At 42.4% G+C, this 20,122-nt stretch overlaps 1 protein-coding gene across 1 annotated transcript in view; it reads right to left on the minus strand.

Moving 5' to 3' along the window:
- Positions 1 to 4,107: 4,107 nt before the first annotated feature.
- ALK (ALK receptor tyrosine kinase) overlaps positions 4,108 to 20,122 on the minus strand; it is a 2,452,973-nt gene continuing 2,436,958 nt past the window's right edge. Inside the window, exon 30 of the mRNA XM_078647129.1 lies at positions 4,108 to 5,819. Within this exon, the coding sequence (XP_078503255.1) occupies positions 5,124 to 5,819 (696 nt within the window). The 3' untranslated portion in view covers positions 4,108 to 5,123. The remainder of the gene's footprint in view (positions 5,820 to 20,122) is intronic.

Consider the following 20,122-nt stretch of genomic DNA (forward strand, 5'->3'; position numbering starts at 1 on the left):
GCACTGTACTAGCCCTATGCTTAAAGACTTTGCTGTTTAAATGGCGAAAGACTTTGTCATTTTCTATCTCGGCATGAGACCTACCCAGAGTTCTCTCCTTCCTTTTTGCATAATTTATGCGTCACTCTATGCCTGAAAGGGTTTTGTTTTGACTTAATACTGGGTGCTCCCTTGTGTCTGGACAAAGCTATACCTCTCTGAAGAGCTCTAATTAGAGCGAAACACTGTGTCAGGGGTTGCTTTTATTCATTTCAGGTTGGCTTGAGTTGGTATTTTACCAATTCAAAGCTGTAATATTGTGCCTGGAGTGATAAATGGCTTTCGTTATTTGACAGCTCGGCAAGGACTGCACTGTACTAGTCCTATGCTTAAAGACTTTGCTGTTTAAATGGCGAAAGACTTTGTCCTTTTCTATCTCGGCATGGATAGCACTGTCTAATCCTATGCTTAAAAACTTTGATAGAAAAACAGACATTTGAGGTGAGCAGATCTAGAGTGTCGCTAGTGTTGAGAGTGCTCTAACAGGAGCTGCTTTTCCACCTAAACTGAGACCTACCCAGAGTTCTCTCCTTCCTTTTTGCATAATTTATGCGTCCCTCTATGCCTGAAAGGGTTTTGTTTTGACTTAATACTGGGTGCTCCCTTGTGTCTGGACAAAGCTATACCTCTCTGAAGAGCTCTAATTAGAGCGAAACACTGTGTCAGGGGTTGCTTTTATTCATTTCAGGTTGGCTTGAGTTGGTATTTTACCAATTCAAAGCTGTAATATTGTGCCTGGAGTGATAAATGGCTTTTGTTATTTGACAGCTCGGCAAGGACTGCACTGTACTAGTCCTATGCTTAAAGACTTTGCTGTTTAAATGGCGAAAGACTTTGTCATTTTCTATCTCGGCATGGATAGCACTGTCTAATCCTATGCTTAAAAACTTTGATAGAAAAACAGACATTTGAGGTGAGCAGATCTAGAGTGTCGCTGGTGTTGAGAGTGCTCTAACAGGAGCTGCTTTCCACCTAAACTGAGACCTACCCAGAGTTCTCTCCTTCCTTTTTGCATATATATATATATATATATATATATAGATATTACCTACTGGCGGTCGCCAGTAGGTAGTTATAGCTAGGACCTAGTTTCCATAGGAAATTTGCAACATTCTATTCGGAATAACTTTGGCGCCGGTAGATGAATCTTCGCAAATTTCTCAAAGGAGATGGCCCGCTCCGCTCCTTCCCTAAAAGTTTTGGGGGGATTCGTCAAGTGGGGGCTGAGAAAAAAGGGGGGTCCCAAAACGTGTTTTCCCCATGTTATTCTCCATAGGACATTTACACAAGGCTACAGCCCGAACGGCTGAACGGAATTTCAAGAAATTTGTCAAAATGGTAGAGCCTGATTCACAGATCACGCTTTTGCTTAAATGGTGTTAATCCCTCCAGTAGTTCCTGAGAAAATCAAAAGAGAAAAAATATATATATCCATACGCGCGCACCGTACGCGTACCGTACGTGTACGGTACGCGTACCTTCGCGTGCACGAGCTGCATGCTGATTGGCTGCCACTGTCTGTCAACACTCCAAAACAGAAATTGTTGGCAGCCATCTTGTGCCTCGGTAGACTGAGGCACAAGAAAACAGAAAAACAAAGGTGTAGAACTCAAAAAGGGGGCAGGGTAGAAGCACCCTGACTCCCTAGGCCTGCTCAGGGGGTCTCACAGATTCTTAAAGGGTTCTTTGAAATCATATAGGAAGCACTCAGACTGTACTGACAGCATAGGAAGCTCTAATCTTTTTGCTGCCCTATCCAACAAATTATGGATACCGCCTACATCTCCAGGCGGAGAATCCACTGGCACCGGTGAAGGTGAAGCAGGAGTAGGGATAATATACTCATCCCATTCCCTGTCTGGATCCGGGAGAACTGCATTTTCCTGGTCGTCATCCAGGTGTCATCCTGACCAATTGGAGTCAACGGTGTTGGATCCACAATTAATTGCAGTGGTGGTGGTGGCAGCCAAGGGGTGGAAGGCCATGCAGGTAGAACAGCAAGAGTTGTAACCTGTTCTTGAGCCGGAGTGTAGTTGGAAATCTCCTTTTATAGTCTGAGAGCATGAACTGTAAGTCTGAAAGCAAGGAGGATGGCATACAAACCATCTCCTCTTGGTAACCTCCATGATAGTCGTGGGGAGGTTCATATTCCTGTTCTTCATATCCATCTTCCGAATCTAGGTCCTGGCACTTCATGTGCAGTTCAGAAGGGCTATGTACATACCCATATGGACATTCATCATCTGAATCCTCCTCTTCTAGGAGGTGAGTAGGTAGCAGAGGTGTCACTTTGCTGGGAGAAGTGAGCTCCGGAGTAATGCAACGTTTCCTGATGATTACCTTAGAAATTTGGCCACGGTGTCATCAATGTAGTTATTGTCATCGTCGGTACCGTCACCAATACCGTCATCATCATCGTCAAAATAGTCGCTGTCGTCATCATCCTCGTCATCGTCGAAGTCGTCGACGACACCATTGACGACAACTTCGCCGTCACTGTTGCATCCGTCGTCACTGGCGTCGACGACGAAAACTGCATTGTGGTCGATGAAGGCAAGGAAACTCTCATCGACGATCCCGTCAATGGAGTAGGAAAAGACTGAGAAGACTGTACCTTTTCGCTGCGAGTCGACGAAGACGATGACAGTTTCTTCGCCAACGATGTCGTCAACAGTGTCGTTGATGGTGGAATCTTCTTAGTATGTTTTCCCTCAGAAAGTATAGAGGAGGGCTTTTTGAAGTCCTTTTTTTGTCAGGAGGAGAAGATGGAGGAACAGAACTCTACTTCCTCACTCCAGATTTTCCTTTAGAAAGTCCTTCCCTCTCCTTTACACCTCGGTGAGGAGATTTGTTTGGACTTTGCCTGTCAGACCCATGAGAGGTCTTTTTAGAGGCTTTACCAGGTCGGTCTTCAAAAGAAGAGGACTCAGATCTCGACCTCTTCAGAGATCTCTTGGAAGATGAAGCTGATAAGGCCTCATCACTATCATTACTGGATAAATGTTCCCTTCTGGATTTCAGCTTTTGGAGCCAGGTCAGGAGACGTCCCTCATGGTCTTTCAAGGTTTTTGTGGAAAAAGTATGGCAAACCTTGAAATCTTTAGCCTTGTGATCTGGGTAGAGGCAATAGATGCAGTCCTTGTGAGAGTAATCTATGTAAAGCATTTTTTTAGAGCAGGTGGAACAGGCTCTAAAAAGGCCTTTCTTCTCCTTGTCAGACATGGTGACACGTAGCTGAAGAAGCCATTGAAGAAGCTGTTGATTAATTCCGTTGAAAAAATCTAGGAGTAAGCTAACAAGGAAAAAACTGAGCACAACGTACAGTACAAAATCTGATGGTCTGAGGTTCTGTCAGGAGGGTTCTAGAGGGCGAGGCTGTTCTGATTGGTAGTTGATTTTATTTGGTCTCTTTTACAAAAAGAGGTGGATATGTTACAAAACTAGAATAGGCCTAGGCCTAGTTTCTATATGTAAGGGTTTGTATTGCTATTTTTATATATACTGGGACTCCCATCTCGACGACAGGGAATGATTCAAGCATGGGAATCTATGAAAGTTCTAATACTGGAGTAAACACTTATTTTGCTAACCCTCATCCATGCAAAAATGGAGGTGCTGCTCTCTATGAAGTGTCCTCATTCCATGTTTTGTCTACTAACACTGATCTGCTTTACACTGATGCACCTTGAAATCATGTAAAGCATCTAAACTTCTATAACATCATCTGCATAAAAATGCATCTTCGCTTTTGAAATCTGTTAACAATTGTGAACACACATTTTAAGAAACCGAAAAACAAATTGGCACTCCACAGGGTACTAGGACAAAGCAAACTTAGATATAAAATGGATACGTCAATTTTCAATTCAGGGAGACAAAACACTAAAGAATATCTATCAGAACATTTAGAAAACATTCCCTTTATGCTTCTATATAATTCATTCACTGTGGACCAAGTTGCTCAACTTTTTTAACATGAACCTATTCTTTTAAGCCTGTAGTCTTAAATTGTAGACACACCTTTAAATTTATTGATGAAAAAAAGAATGATTCTAAATTGAACCTTTATTGAAATTATTACAATAGCTTTGACGGCAAGCGCTTCCATAACATATTTACATATATTAGTATACATATTTATATACTGTATACATACATGTATATAAGTAGGTTACATGGTTGAATGTTGCAGGTTTCATGGAACACACTCATAAACATGCAAAGGTGTTTTGACTGGGCCAGAATTGAAACCCACAATTGGACCAAATGTTCTTTTATTTCCATCTTGTCTCCTAAAGGGAATATGTTTTGATGATCTGTGATAAAGCTGTATCACATGTACGTCATATTGTCTGCTCCAGAAGCACCTCCTGGGTGAAGATAAGGTAAGAACAGTATTTCCATACATGACATTCTTACAAGCAAAAATCTTTGGATTAAATATTGATGATATGGTACCTGGAGACGTACAAGTCCAGCACCCATCATTCTAGCTCCTGACACCTGATCGCTCCTTACATGTTCAATAAATATAAAGCACTTTCAGTTTGCTTCCAGTAGTCAGTTCCACACATTATCAAATAAATCACCTAGATTCAAACCAACAAGAAGCATCAGTTCTGGCTTCTTCTCAAACTGAGTTTGGATTAGAAAAACAAGCACTGGCAGTGGCCGTTCTCAAGGGGATCGTATGCACTAAAAACTCAGCCTTCCAGTATACACTTTGTTGGGGGTCCCTGATGCTTGCAACCATATAAAATACAACTTTAAAGGTGTTTTCACAGCAGTTTGGCACAATAACTGAGATGGTAACGTTTGTGATATGGAAAATGGATATTATCTGCAAAACCCACAAGTTCTGAACATCTTGTCATGGCTTAGATAATCTCGCATTACTGCTGAGCTGTGTCACTGTTGCTTGCAACCATATGAATTAACACCTGAAAGGTGTTTTTGCTGTAGTTTGGCACATTAAGTGAGAAGGTACATTTTGATAGGTCTCTTGTTTGTGATAAAGAAAATGGTTATTTGCAAAACCCCAAAGTTCTGAACATCTTCTCAAGCAGTTTGAGATGATCTCGGCATCACTGCTGAGCTGTGTCGCTTTTGTTTCTAAGGCCAGAGTCTTCACCATTGGTAGAGCAAGATGCAGAGGAAGCCTCAAGGGGTAGACCTTGCTGTTGATAGCCATAGTTGACATTTCCACATGGAAAATGGCGGAGCCTAAACAGAGGCACGTCCGGTACATTTGAAGTTAGTGAAGTTGGTTCTAACAGTAGGGAGGTGGGAGGCAGTTTGGGCGTCACCGCTTCAGGAACGACAGTACAGAGTCCCTCATTGCTTGATGCCTTCTTCTCTGGCAGTTGTTTTTCAAGAGATTTTTTTTTCGCTGTTGCTTTCTCAGTAAACCATGACCCATAGGTGGGATTCCAGAGGTTGGTGGGTTTGTTTCCGGATGCCCTATTTTTGTGAATCTCATAGGGTGGGATAGACTGAGAGTATGCCATGTTTACATGGCCCTGTTCAATTTCCGGTCCACTGCTTGCTTGGGTTAGGGCATCACAAGGTTGCAATTTCACAGAAGAGTTCCCGTTACAGTCAGGGGGCGGCAAAGAATGGGGTGAAGGCAGAGTCTGTTCTGCATCCTTAACCTCTTGATCAGGGGAGACTAAAAGTGGTGGAATCCCTTCTGGGTCTTCTGGCCGCATGGGAACCTTCTCTTCATCCTCTATGGCTGGGCCATATTCAACAGGCAAAGTAGTATTGATGACGTCTGGATCCTACAAGAGATAATAAGGGTTAATCAGGTACAACATTTATATGCATTTTTAACTATTTTATATCACTTTAAATCATCAGATACAATTACTCCTATAACAGTACAAGCTAAGGCAGTTTATCACGTCCTTGCCAAGGGAGAGGTTGAAGTACGACTAAGAACATAGCCAGACAGCTTGGCCTTCACTGGGTTTTAAATCACTCATAGTTTGAGAATATATTTGAAAGATGGGTTTTCTCAATGCTTTGGGAATTAAGTTTAAAACCAAGTGCAAAACAAGTACTTTTTCCAAAATGAGTAAATAGGCAAATATCTTGCCTACACAAGAGAACATGAATGTTATCTGTTTTCCCCAAATCCTAGAATTTCATATAACCATGCCTCAAATGTACTCCTCCTCATACTTCAAATTAACTAGTCAGGCCTGGGCCAGCAGACCTCTTTTTCTGTCCTTGTTGGTACATGCCATTTACCACTCTCCCTAGTTTCCTCTGTTCCTCCTTCTTCCTTTCACTTCTTATCCACCTGTCTGTCTATTACTCTAAATCTTTCAAGGGTGTGAAATAAGATACCACATAACACAAAATGTTCTAACTATGCAGAAACATACAAAATGTATATCTAATTTATGAAACAGATAAGGATGTGAATTTACGTCTTTTTTACAATCACTTTGTTTAACTCTGCTCCTTCAAGTTTGCGTATAGGAGGTAATTTAACTAAAAGACAATAACATAGAATCACAAAACTGTTAATAGATATGAGATATTAACGGCACTCCAAAAAGACACCAGGATCTTGAGTCTAATCCGAGCCCTTAGTGGCCTTGCAAAGGATGTCAAACACCTTAAAAGCTACATTACAATACAGTAGGTTGGCTGACAATGATTGATGATTCCATGCAATGCAGGGGCACAGAAAATTCAATTATGGCTGCGTAGGTATGTAGATTCAGGATATTTTGTACAAAGGTTGTTAAATTTGCCCGGGGGCGTGGCTTAGCGCGACAGCATGGCGGACGTGGCTTGAAACAGCTCCGTCCCGCCGATCAGAGATCCTGCATTTATCCTACCTATTCCCCCATGCCCGAAAGCCCTAACTACGGGTTTCCTCACAGGGAGACCAGCGCTGCATTGCATAGCAAGTCCGAGTGACGGGCGAGCGCTGGGAGCGGAGATCCGGAGCTCCGAACAGTGCGGCCTGAGTGTTCATCCGGAGGCGGGACCTAGATTTTGGCAGCCCCGGCGGCCGCGAGAGGGCCCCCCGCGAGGGAGCGGGCCCGGACCCGGGAGCGGCGAGATCGGCTGGCCGGAGAGAATCGGACCAGGTGTGTGGAGCCCTGTGCTGTACCGTGCGACTGGACAGCTGAGCGCGGCGACCCTGGGTGGAGCGGAGGCACTGGGCTCTAGACGGTGCGGCCTATGCGACGGCTGGAGCCGGGACCTGGAGTTTGGCGACCCTGAGGGCCGGGTGAGGCCTTGTGGAAATACTGGCCCCCGGGTGCGAGGACCCTAAAGATCATCCAGCAGGGAAGCGGCAGGCCGGTGGTGCGGTGCGCGCCGGTGGATGACTCGGCCCAGAGCGGCGCTTCGCCCCCCGCCACCCTCCCCCCCTCCTCCTCTCCGGTGGAGCCGCCACGAGGCGCTGTGTCCTGGGCACAGTGGGACACGCAGCCTGAGGGGTGAGTGTGGAGTTGTTATTACCGGTGGTGGGGAGTGTGGATCCTTCTGGACTGTGGACCGCCACTTTCGCGCCCCGGGCTGCAGCGAGGGAGTGTGACGTCTGTTGGGCCCTTGACCACGGTGCACTGTCTTCTCTACGGGTCATCCGAGGATTTGAGAGGGACGCACCTGGGTCGGCGGCTGTACCGAGTCGCGGGAGCTGAGGTGCTGCATGGGTTCCTGGCACACATGCTAGACACAGAGCTGGGTGGCCACTACCAGACTAGTGGCAACAGAGACCTCTAAGTGGGGGTGCAGTGGGCCCATAGCCGGGAGTGCAGACTCTGACATCCTTCGCGGCTGCAGGGGACCGAGACTACCATGACCAGAGGAGGAAATAGTGGTGGGACCTCGAAACAGGGGCCTATGGACAAGTTCACAGGCCCGAGCGGGGGATCCGGGGCCTCGGGGGGCCCCCAAACATCGGGCCAGATAATGAGGCCCTTATGGGGCGATCACGCAGTCCAGAGATATGCTGGACGCCAAGATTGGGGCGGTGGGGGCTGATGTCACCCTTTTGCGTCAGGACCTACGGAATGCTGTGACCCGCATTACTGAGGCTGAGTCCAGACTCTTGGAGGTAGAAGACGGCATGGCGAGCTTGAAGAAAAAAGTGGCCAATATGGAGGGGATCCAAAAGGGCCTGGTGCTCCGAGCCGAAGATGCAGAACGACGGACTCGGCGCAACAACTTGCGATTTGTTGGCTTTCCGGAAGGTTGCGAGAAAGATAACATGGAGGCCTTCCTGACCCAGTGGCCGGAGGGGTGGATGCGGGTGGACTCCCTCTCCCGCTGCTTCATAGTCGAGCGAGCACATCGGGCGCTGCTCAAGAAACCTCCGGTGGGCGCCCGCCCAAGATCTGTGATAGCTCGACTCCTCAACTACCATGACCGGGACACTATCCTGCGGCAAGCACGTGTAAAAGAGCCCCTCATGTACGACAATCAGAAGATCCTTATATTTCCGGACTACACTAAACAGGCCCAACAGCAGTGGCAATCCTTTACGGAGGCCAAGGCGCGTCTGCGAGACCTGAAGATTCAATATGCCCTGCTCTTCCCGGCCCGCTTACGGGTGGTGTATAGGTCTCGCACCCTTTTCTTCAATACACCGGAGGCACTGTGCAGAGGTACAGGTATACTGGACAAAGATTCACGATATGCTGGGGGACGTTCTGGGAGCGTAGATAAGACCAGAAGCCCGAAGATGTTTGTTGAATGTATGGGGACCCACGGACTTGAGGGCGTAACAGAAGCAATGGGTGACACTGGCATACATGGTGGCCAAGCGAAATATAGCTCAACTCTGGGGTGCCAGTCAGCCGCCCCGAGTCAACAAATGAGCGGAGGACTTAGACTGGTGTATGTTTAGGGAGAAAGAAGTGTATGTGGCTAGGGGGTGAACCACCTACATTGAGATCGGACCTTGATGCACAGGAATCCCCTAGATCTTCGCTTTAAACGTTGTCATATTTGATTCTGCATCTTGCCACAATGACCCATGTGTTGCAACTGTATAAGTTCACCTGAGAGTTAATTTCCTTTTGTAATGTCTTTTGTTTGATTTAATAAAAAGAGTTTAAAAAAAAAAGGAATAGCTGTTCCTGGATTACTGTGATCTCATTACTGCTAGAGACAGATAATTTTCCAAGGAACATACAAACTAGACATTATGGTGTTAGTCTATCATTCATCTACTTTTTACTTTCCTACAGTTGATGTTATTGCATTTTTCATTGGTTATTGTACTATATATGCATTGTCCGCCTACTTTTTTGTAAAGCAGGCATTATGCTGTTCCTAATCTTCAGGACCTAGTGCCCTCCAACCTGCTCTGGTCTTTAGCTCCTGTCCTTTCCTTCTCCTTCCGTGTTTCAGGTACTCCCTCATATCTGCTAAACCCCTCCTCCCCACCTACATTGTCTCTGCAGAGGGCTAGCTTTCCCTGTTAGTTCTACAGGTCCATTCTCAGCATAGTTCCTGACAGAGGGGCATGACTTTCCCAATGTCACCTGAGTGGCAGCAGAGAAATAAAATTGCCACCACTCAGCAGCTGTATCTCCTTTACTAGCTCCTGGAAGTCCCATTTTGGGACTTGTTGCAGCTGGAAATCTCACCTTTGAACTTCAGCTAGTGATGAAATGTCCGTTGCAGGACAGCGACTCTTACATCTAGCGTTTGTTTTTTTCAGTAAAATCTTTGTCAGGTAAAGACTTGAAAAAGTTAAAGACTGCACCAAGTTGCGATTGCAACTTTTCAACGCCCTACTATCAATGGATTATTTGGATTACATGAAAATGTTGGAAAATTGCCTGGAATTTATAAAGAATTGTAACGGGTAACACAACTTCTATGTTTGCCAAAAAAAGTCTGAGCATGGCTTTCATGCAGGTGGTTTTTTTTTGTTTTGTTTTTTTGTTTATCTTTTTATGAAATCATAAAACACACATACAAACCAATAAAGAAATCTCAGGGAAGCCAAAACATTACAATACTGTGGTACCAGGGAAAGATTCGTAAATACATGTTCCACATTACAATCTCAGCATGCAGGTGGTTTTATAATCTGGGCATCTATGGAATAATTCTATCAATTACTGGGCTCTGCAGGTGACTTTCCCTCATGGAAGATACTTATTAGTTGTTAATTATTATAATAGTCTGTTTAAAATAGAACTTTGCAATAGAATGCTGACCATTAAGTCACTTGTCTGTTTCTTTTTAGATTATGTGTTTAATAAAAGATTTATAATTCTGAAGAATTGTTGGTGTGAGGGGATGTTAATGCCGAAACAGGAAGTGCCACTTTAATGCGCACCAAGATCCAAAATAATATATAGATAGGGTTATCAAAGATATGCAGGTTTCTTTGACCCAAGAGTAGATCTCTAAGTGCATTATAATCTTGACTTTATGGCCTTCCAGAAATATTTGCTTCGGTAATAGCACCTTTCCGGCAGAAGTCCTGGCATGCCTCATTTATGCATACAAAGGAGTGTTAGAAATAACATGTAGACTTCTGGACAGCATTGTTAATAGGTGTCCTGAACTTTGAATATCAGCAACATTTCTCCCCCTCCTCTAATATTTGTAAGATAAAATCACCGAGCTCAAGAGAAAAAACGGGTCATGCCACATTTTTCACAGGTAAATTCCTCTTATTGACTGAACTGTTACAATGTTGGGAATTCCTGTTGTAATTTTACTCCTGTTGATATTGTCCTCCTGCCTTGGTTCCGCTATTACCTGTGGTTTAGCTTTTGGAATCTTCAGGTGGAGCTCATTTAGAAAGTCAGAAAATGTATGTGAAAAGACAGGAGACAAGCTTGTGTTGTACTGTTAAACTTCTCCTCAGCTTGTACCTTTTACAACTGAGTTGTTCCAATTGGCGACGAGGATGGGATGTTGTGAAGGGGACAGCAGTGGGTCTTCGCCACTGTGAAGATTAAACCTGCCATATTTAATGAGCTGACCGCTGATGTAGAAGCTTAAGAGTGGACAAGACTTGGATGCTTGGTTCAAAACGGGTGTCCCTCATATGTGGTAGGTCAACTTGTGTCATCTTGGTGCGTGAGGGACTGACGAATCAGGCTGCTGCTGTCGTGTGAATTTTGGCATATACTAAGGGTGTAACCCTGCCTAGACAGCAGAGCATGCACCTATCTGGCGTTATGTTCAGCAGATTTAAAGACTGTCCCTTAGAACTACTCTGATAGTAATTAGCCTTTAGACATTTGTACAAGCGTAAGAAGGCATATGGGTAAAGAGTGTGGTAAGTAAGTGCACGCAGGGAGCTGGGAACCCCGTTTGAGTTGTATTAGTTGGCTCCGCAGTAAATGTAATAAAAAATATAATGTCGCCAGGGGAAGTGCTCCGCCTGCAGTGGGTGCTTATTCTTTGTAGCCGATTATCGCCAGGTGAGAATCGCGGTGGGTTCTCAGTCTGTCTGTGCCTGCCAAGATACATGCATCTGTAGTGGTGCACTGTCTAAATTAATGGGGATCTACCATCTAGCATGAACCCATATCAACAGTGGAACTCTGTAATAATTTGCGGCGCTGGAACCTGCAGTGGTGCACAGATAAAAATAGCAGTGAACAAACAGGTCAAGCGGCATCGGCAGTGCGCACTGGCAGGGTTAATGGCATTCAGCCTCTGGAGTGAGCAGTGAGTGAGTCAGCTGGGTTTAACAAGCCAAGCGGGGCCCTGCCAAGGCGAGCTCTGTTTCTACGACAAGTGAGACAGCAGTGTGCAGTGGAGCATCGTCCAACTCTTCAGGTTTTAGGAAGAGGTTTGACTGTATGGGATATATAATTCGATAAAGCACTTGGTGAATGAGGTTACTTACTTTAATCCTCCCTTTTTTGCATGTCTTCCTTTCATCTAAGGAAACTCTGCCTCTCAAGATCTGCTTAAAGGGACAGGGCAATAAGCATCTTCCCTTATCTGGTACCCGTGACAGACCACCCCTCACAGAATTACTTAAAGGAAAGCAGCAAAGTGTTTCCTCATGGAAAGAAAAATAGGACAATTGCTATAGCTTTGGTGGTGTTTACAGTTAATCCTTAGATAATATGATACTTGAGCTGCTTCATTTTTAAATATTGTTCATAGGTGTGCAAAAATATGTTCCTGTTTAAGGCTATATTCTTGCCAGGTGCGCACTTACCTGTTCCTAATTAACACTTGTTGTCAGAGTAGAACTATGTCTCAGTTTCTGTATTTTAATCATCCTTTATGGCTGCAGGTAGTATGAATGGATGTATGACATTACAACGCATGCTTTTACCACGCATGCCTTTACAACGCGGTATTTACAACGCATGCCTTTACAACGCATAGTGCTTTGGGGCGCTGGATAGTGAATTGTTTAATTTACTATTCCAACTCCAGTCCCCGTGGATAGTAGGGAAGGTGTTGGATAGTAAATTAAACCTATTCCCTATCCTAGAGCGCCCCCCAGCGCAATGCGTTGTAATGGTTTGCGTTGTAAAAGTTGCGTCGTAAAGGCACTGTGTGGTAAAAGTTGCATTGTAAAGGATGTTTCCCGTATGAATCAACTACCTCCATTTTTAAATGAAGAGGAAGTACCCAATATACCATGGGACAGGTTGGATATTTAATTCGTACACAAAAGCTATGGGGGTGAGATATTTTCATGAATAATCAAGCACTATATTTTATTACAGAATTCAGGATTGTAGAGAACAAAAGTCTACGAGGTTATAGCTAAATATGATGCCAATTAAGCCAATGAGAAGAAAGATAGGGAGGAAGATGTATTTCAGGCCACACTAAAGATGTCAGAGTCACTTCAAATAAATAATTTAAGCTGTGCTTGAAAGGCATACATTCTTTAACAGATTACAAAGGAAATGAAGCAGTGGCCACATAAATTGCTGCTCTACAGGGGTTATCTACAACTTGTGATTTCTGTTCTCTCATAGACTCCTTAATAAGGGATCAATAGGTCCGCTGCACTAATGATCACAAGGTGCAAGAAAAGTTGTTGAAGCAAATCTCTGAACTTGCAGAAGCCATAAATATAGCATTGAGCACACTGCCTCCTGTGTCAGAGATTAAACTGTCCAAAGAGATTCACAAAGACAATGGGAAAATACATGTTCTCGCCAATGAGGAAAAGGTTTGTAAAATCAATGAAGATCATGCTGTTAAAACTAAAAGCCAAGAATGAGACTGAAATGCTTTGGATGCTGAAATCACAATCATCTCTGAGCTAATAATCCCAAATGTCAATCACAAGTTATGTAGGAAGTGCAATAAAAGAGGCCATATTGCCAAAGTTTGCAAGATATATGAAGAAAATATACATGTCATAAATACAGAACGGAATGAGCAAAAGGACAAAAATAAACACATTTTCTAGATTAACCATCAGGAGGATGGTGATAAATTGTCTTGTGACATCCTAATAGGGAATAAAGGCAAAAACGTATGTTGAAACATGCTCACTGTATATACTTTGATTGACAGCCAAATGTTCCACACCAATTTCTGAGATGAAGAATACACCCTAGAAAACCCTGACATTCACCCTGGAGAATACAATAGAGATCCTTTGCCTTAGGAGGTATGATACATAATGCATATTTTGTTTAACAATAGGGATACAGTGGGGAAAATATATGTCATCAAGCAAGGCTGCAATCTGTTGGGTTGGAAACACCAGAAAGATTTAGGGATTATGTTAGATCCCAATAATGAAGAACCAGTTTTATTGGCAGACAGATGGGTGGTAGGGGCAAACATTTGTGAAGAATTTCCAGAAATATTCACTGATAAATTAGGATTGCCCAAAAATTGTGGGCATACAATCAAATTAAAGTCAAATGCAGGGTTATTGGACGAGGCGGAGTATAAATATTTGAGAATTTTGAATCCTACCTATCCTTTTCTATATACTCTGCCAAAAATACATAAATCAAGAGCAAATCCGCCAGGAAGACCAATTGTTTCAAGCATAGGCAGCTTGACAGAACACCTGTCTGAATTCGTTGACGTTTTTTTAAAGCCGTTAGTAGTAAACTTACCGTCCCACGTCAGGGACACCATGGATATACTAAATAAATTGGAGAATGTGGTTTGGGAAGATGGCATGAGCTTTGTAACTTTGGATGTTGTAGGATTATATACATGCATCAATCATGATATAGGAGAAACAGCTTTGAAACACTTTTTAGGCAAGAGAAGTGCCAGTCTGGTGGAACACTCAGAAATGATTGTAGCCATGAGCTCTCTCATTCTAAACAATAACTATTTCTTCTTTCAAAATGAATGGTACCATCAGATCAGGGGTACGGCAATGGGCTCCAGGTTTGCCCCCTCTTATGCCAACCTATTTATGGGCTGGTATGAGAGGGAGCATGCCTGGAGTCGAAGAGCAGCTAATTGGACAGATTACATATTGTTTTGGGGTCGTTTTATAGACGACATCCTTATTCTTTGGAGAGGTTCGAGGGAACAAATGGAAGAATATCTACTGTTTTTGAACAATAATTCGTTCAACGTAACTTTGACCATGAATTTTCAACTGCAAAGAATAGAATATCTGGATGTGGAGTTATTTGTAGAGGGAGTTTCAATCAAGAGTAAATTATTCAGGAAAGAGACCGCAACTAATTCTATTTTGAGAGCAGAAAGCTCACACCCAGCATCAGTGATTAAGGGTATTCCATTTGGTGAAATGGTTAGAATTAGAAGAAATTGTACTAAGGATGTGGATTTCAAAGAAGAACTTGACAAGTTGTGCCACAGGTTAAAGAATCGTGGCTATTCTGATAAACTATTGAAGGCAGCACGAGGAAAAGTTAATCAGATAGCTAGACACACGACTTTGACACCTAAATCAACAAAAAGAGATAGTGAAGTGTCAAATAGGCCTCTAGCGTTCATAACAACATATAATACAGATAAAGACAAAAAAATTTAAATTCTTAAAAAAAAACTGGCATTTACTGATGGGTGTACCGGGTCTGGCAGGACTAATTGGAGAAACACCAAAAATAGTCTATAGACAGAGCCCTACGATCAGTAATTTGGTTACTAGTAATTACATTCAGCCCATTCAACGAGTTAGAAAGGAGTGGATGCCCACAACCCCCAATGGGTTCTTTACATGCGGCGGATGCAACATGTGTCCCTGGGGAGTGAACAAAATTAAGGAATTCAGATACAATAGTACTAGGACTTATCAAATCAAACAGTTTATCAATTGCAATAGTACTGGAGTGGTATATGCATTGATTTGCGCATGTAAAAAAGTCTACATTGGGAGCACGAAGAGAGCCCTCAAGATACGCATGCAAGAGCACAGAAGGGCCATTTTAAATGAGGACCATAAATCACCCATATTTGTACATATTAAAAGATCACATGAAGGATCAAAAGAATTCAAGTTCCATGGTCTCCAGAAAATAGAACCGCATGTGAGAGGTGGAGACTGGGAACTGAATATTAGGAAGGAAGAGGCACGTTGGATCAGTCGTTGTAAAACGGTAAAGGAGGGGCTTAATAGCGAGTCAGAAATGCATCACTTTCTGTAAAATAAAATGTGTACTGAGTATTTGGAGCTGGTTTAATTTTAAAGATGACATCATTATTGTGGTCTCTACTTTTAGTTTGACTTACCCATATCAAACTATTTTTACCAATTTGGATAGAACTTCATTGGTTGGGATCCAAGTCACGAGTATAGTCATGTTAAATTTATTGAACACTTAATTTGTGCGTTGTGAATAAGCTCGATATCTTATTCATCACGCATCACTTTGTATAAAATAAATTTTTGATAAGTTGGTTTGTACTTATAAAGAATCAGGACTTTAGTACTGTACCGTTAATAATTCACTGAATAGACAACGGGTGCGTGACTAGTATACCGTTGTGTTCACTAGTTAAATATTGCTTTGTTTAAAATCGATCTTAATAATAACAAGTAGCTTTCATTCATACTAAAAATATATCCTGTCTCTATAGACAAGTTGAGTCACGGAATGTCGTTTTTACCGCTATGCGAACCGCGAAGGGAACATGATGAAGAAACGTGGGTTGGACATGTATGGCCCAACATTGCGATATCACATGTTTTAAATCCTCCACGGGCCAATGAGAATGTATCAAAAAATGCGCGCCAAAAAACCCTCATCTTATTTATGGAATCCAAGTTTCCTAATACGTCCGCTATCCCACGTGACCGGAAAGAAACAGAACAAAAAATCTGATGATGTCCAAATGTGGACGAAACGCGTAGGCTGTTTTGTGATATATTTAACCAGCAATTGAATGGGATGAATTCGTTAAATCTTCTTTTGGAAATATCATTTGAACAATCACGCTTGAAGTGAACAAAGGAAATAAAATACATAAGAAGAATCAAGCCTGCTATAAAGAGTTGTCTCTTTTGTTGCATGAATTATGTCTACACATGACTGCTGATTGTTAAAATTGTGTATATAGATACTCCTTAGTTGTGTATATTATTTGTAGTAGCTTTGACTTTTTGTGGTGGGTCATTCTAAGTTGAGTGTCGAAAAACAGTAAAAAATATTGTCCAGCTAAGAAATTGAATCTCACGAAGTGCTTAAATTAGGGACCCTCACCACACAGCATAGTTGTTTTAAAGTCAAATGCTGTTCCAGAGGTCCACAAAACTAGATACCATTCCCCTATTACTGAGAGAAACATTAAGAGAAGAATTAGATAAATTAGTGGAACAAGAGGGTAATTGAAGCAGTTGAGTATTCAGAATGGTTGTTCCGTAGTAACCACATCAAAAAATATGGGAAAAATATAAGTCATTGTGTGGATCTGAGAGGTTTGACTTCCAACATATAGGTGGATCGACATCCCCGCCTCAGAATACATGAGATGTTGGGTGTCATACATGATGTCAAATACTTTACTGTTCTGGACTTGTTCTCAGCATCCCATCAAGTAGCATGTCATCAGGAATTACAGCCTCCAGAAACCTTTTGGAATGTACAAATTTGTCAGAATACCGTTTGGGCTGGCCTTAGCAACCAAAGCTTTTCCAGGGATCATAACACACATCTTGAAGGGGACAAATAAAGTGCTGCGTTTCAAGATGATATTTTGGTTTACGATTCCAATGAAGAAGAACATAACTGCAATTTGAGAATAATATTATATAAATTAAGGGATGCAGGATTTATTATCAAAAAGAGCAAGTGTAAAATAGGGGTAGCCTCTGTGTATTAATTAGGATACACCATTTCCAGTAAGGGTATTAAAACTAAATTAGATTAGGTGGAGTCTGCCAAGAAAGCCCCCGAATTGTCCAATAAAGATGAAATAAAGTCATTCCTAGGGTTGTCTGCATATAGGTCAAAATTCCAAAAGACCTTTGCCAATTTAGTTCAACACATGAGACCTATACGCAAAAAAGGAGCATCTTTTGAATGGGAAGCCTAACATACAAACATATTCACTATCATAAAAGGTGCCATTGCAAATTCCTCCAATATAGGAAATCTCTATGTTAACCTCAAAACCATTCTCACTATTGATGCTAACATTAACACTTTAGAACCTACTTTATCACAAGTAATAGAAGGTAAAGCAAGAATAATGAAGAACCTTCAAAGATTCTGAAATCAACAATTCCACAATAAAAGAAGAGGCTCTAGCATGTTTTTAGGCAGCTAATCATTTCAAAGTTTACTTGTAGGGTTTACCTTTTTTTTCCTTCGGAGTTTTATATAGCGCAAACTTGACCCGAAGGTATCAGGTATCAGAGCGCCTTAAATGAGCACCAGTAGCGTTACACAAGGACACATACATTTTTATTAGGCATGGGGAGATTAAGGGCCAGATGTATCAAACATACATTTCGCGATTCTGAAATAGTGATTTTTACTGAATCGCTATTTTGGAATCGCAAAATGCAATGTATGTAGGAATCGCAAAATATTTTGCAATTCCTTAACATTACCTAATAGCGATTCGGTAAATAGTGAATCGCTATTAGGTAATATGAATCCATTCATTCTGATGGGCCTACAGGCCCTTAGGAATGAATGGTTTTGCCTTTGCGATTATCAAATTGGTAATTGCAATTAGCTAATGCATCGCCAAGGGTGCCTGGGGGCCTAAAGGTGCCCCCCTGAATCACCCCAAAAATAGAAAGCGTGCACATGTAAAGCACACACATGCCCTAGGGGCACATGTGCGCTACATGCCACTTTGAAAAATGCGTTCTTGAGCATTTTTCAAAGTTTGCACATGGTTATCATCAACTTGAAGTTGATGGCAATTAGCATTTCTTAAATGCACAGCTCAGATTTAGGTAAGGCTTCCTGTATGGTATGTGCATTAGGGATTAGCAAATTGCAATTCCCTATTTACATTCGCAATTTAGGTAATCGCAAACATTTGTGATTACCTAAATTGCGAATGAGAAGCCTTTCATACATTAGAAAAGGCTTTTTGCATTCATAAACGTGCCGATTTTGCGAATTGGCCTGTTTGCAAACTGAAAAATGCTTAATACATCTGGCCCTAAGTGATTGGCCCAGAATCAGAGGATGTTGCGCGTTCGTGCCCCATATTTGAGATCGACCCGCCCTAGCCCTTAAGCCACATCCTCTCTCCTTTTGTCTTCAGAACGGGCCATAATCCACTTGTGTCATTCTTTTCTAAGAGGGACATAGAAAAAACCACACCTAGAATCGCCAAATGGGCTTTGGGGCTTCAAGAATTTAATGTCATCATAGAATATGTCCCAGGGGCAAGGAATCTTGCTGCAGACTTCCTTTCCAGTTTACCCAAACATAACACATCTGACACCATAGTACGCCAACTCCCATATTAACAGTATCCATGCCAGGCATTTTAGAGACAGAATGGGAAAGGTGCATGTCTAAAAATGAAACCTTGAAGTCGATTAGAGAAAAGATTATTGAGGGGTGGCACAAAAAATTAAATGAACTTCCAGCAGACTTTCAATCATACTGGAGTGTAAGGGAAGAGTTATCCTTGGAAGGGAAGTTCTTCTTGATGTCTGGTAAAATTGTATTCCCGCAGATATTAGGGAACACGTTGCTGATATAACCCCTAAAAGCAAAGTAAGAGCAGAATATTGATTCCCCAATATGGATTAATTGTTGGCAAATATAGTCAAAGACTGTCATGCACATAATTTAAGTGCCAAATCAAAAAACACTAGGAAGACCCCATTAATCCCAGTGGAAGTACCCTCTATTCCTTGGGATATATTAGACCTATTATTACCTAAAGGGTATTCCTCCTGATCTCACGAAACTTAATGTGATGAGAAGAAATGCCCGCCACACCTAAACACCACCCACTTAGGTTGGGAATAGAAAAATTCATTTTTTCATAAGTAACCCTCACACACTCTAATAGTGTCATGATTCATCATCGGGTTCACCCTGACCCCTAAAAGTCAGGGTGGGCTTGACCGGGTTCCAGGGAGGTCTTAGAAGTCAACAGACTAGGGGGCATAACTAAAACATAAAAATCCCTCATACGCTCCAAGGGATCCCTTTTTTCCCGCAGAGTGGATGGAAACAGTAACATCTAAAATATGCTTTAACCATTTCTTTCCCTTTATCTCTTCTGGTCCTCTTGCCTTTATCACCCCATTCCCTCTTACCTGTAGTTTAAGCCTTCAGGATCTTCAGGTGGACCTCATTTAGAATGTCAGAAAATTCCTGTCAGAAAGTTGTGTGGCAAGGCAGGAGACACACTTGTGTTGTACCATAAAACTTCTCAACTTGTATTTTCCATGACTTAATTATTTCAATTACCTTACTCACCTGTTTTCAATATGCCTTATGGGAGGGCTAGGATTCAGGATTAAAGAGATAACATGGCTTTGGGCAAGATAAGCCACAGCAGGAAAAGGAGAAGTCTGCTTTCTTACTGCAGTGCCACATGGGAGAATGTTTGGAGTGGGGATTGCTTCTTCTGTTCTCACTGTCTGTCTCCCATGCTGAAATCTCATGTAGCACTGCCAGGTGCTTCTCTCTGGGGGAAAGAACGATGACAGGGCTTGCTTATGCAGCTTCCGGACCATCAAGCC

This window comes from Lissotriton helveticus, chromosome 6, assembly GCF_964261635.1.
Source record: "Lissotriton helveticus chromosome 6, aLisHel1.1, whole genome shotgun sequence".
NCBI lineage: Eukaryota > Metazoa > Chordata > Amphibia > Caudata > Salamandridae > Lissotriton > Lissotriton helveticus.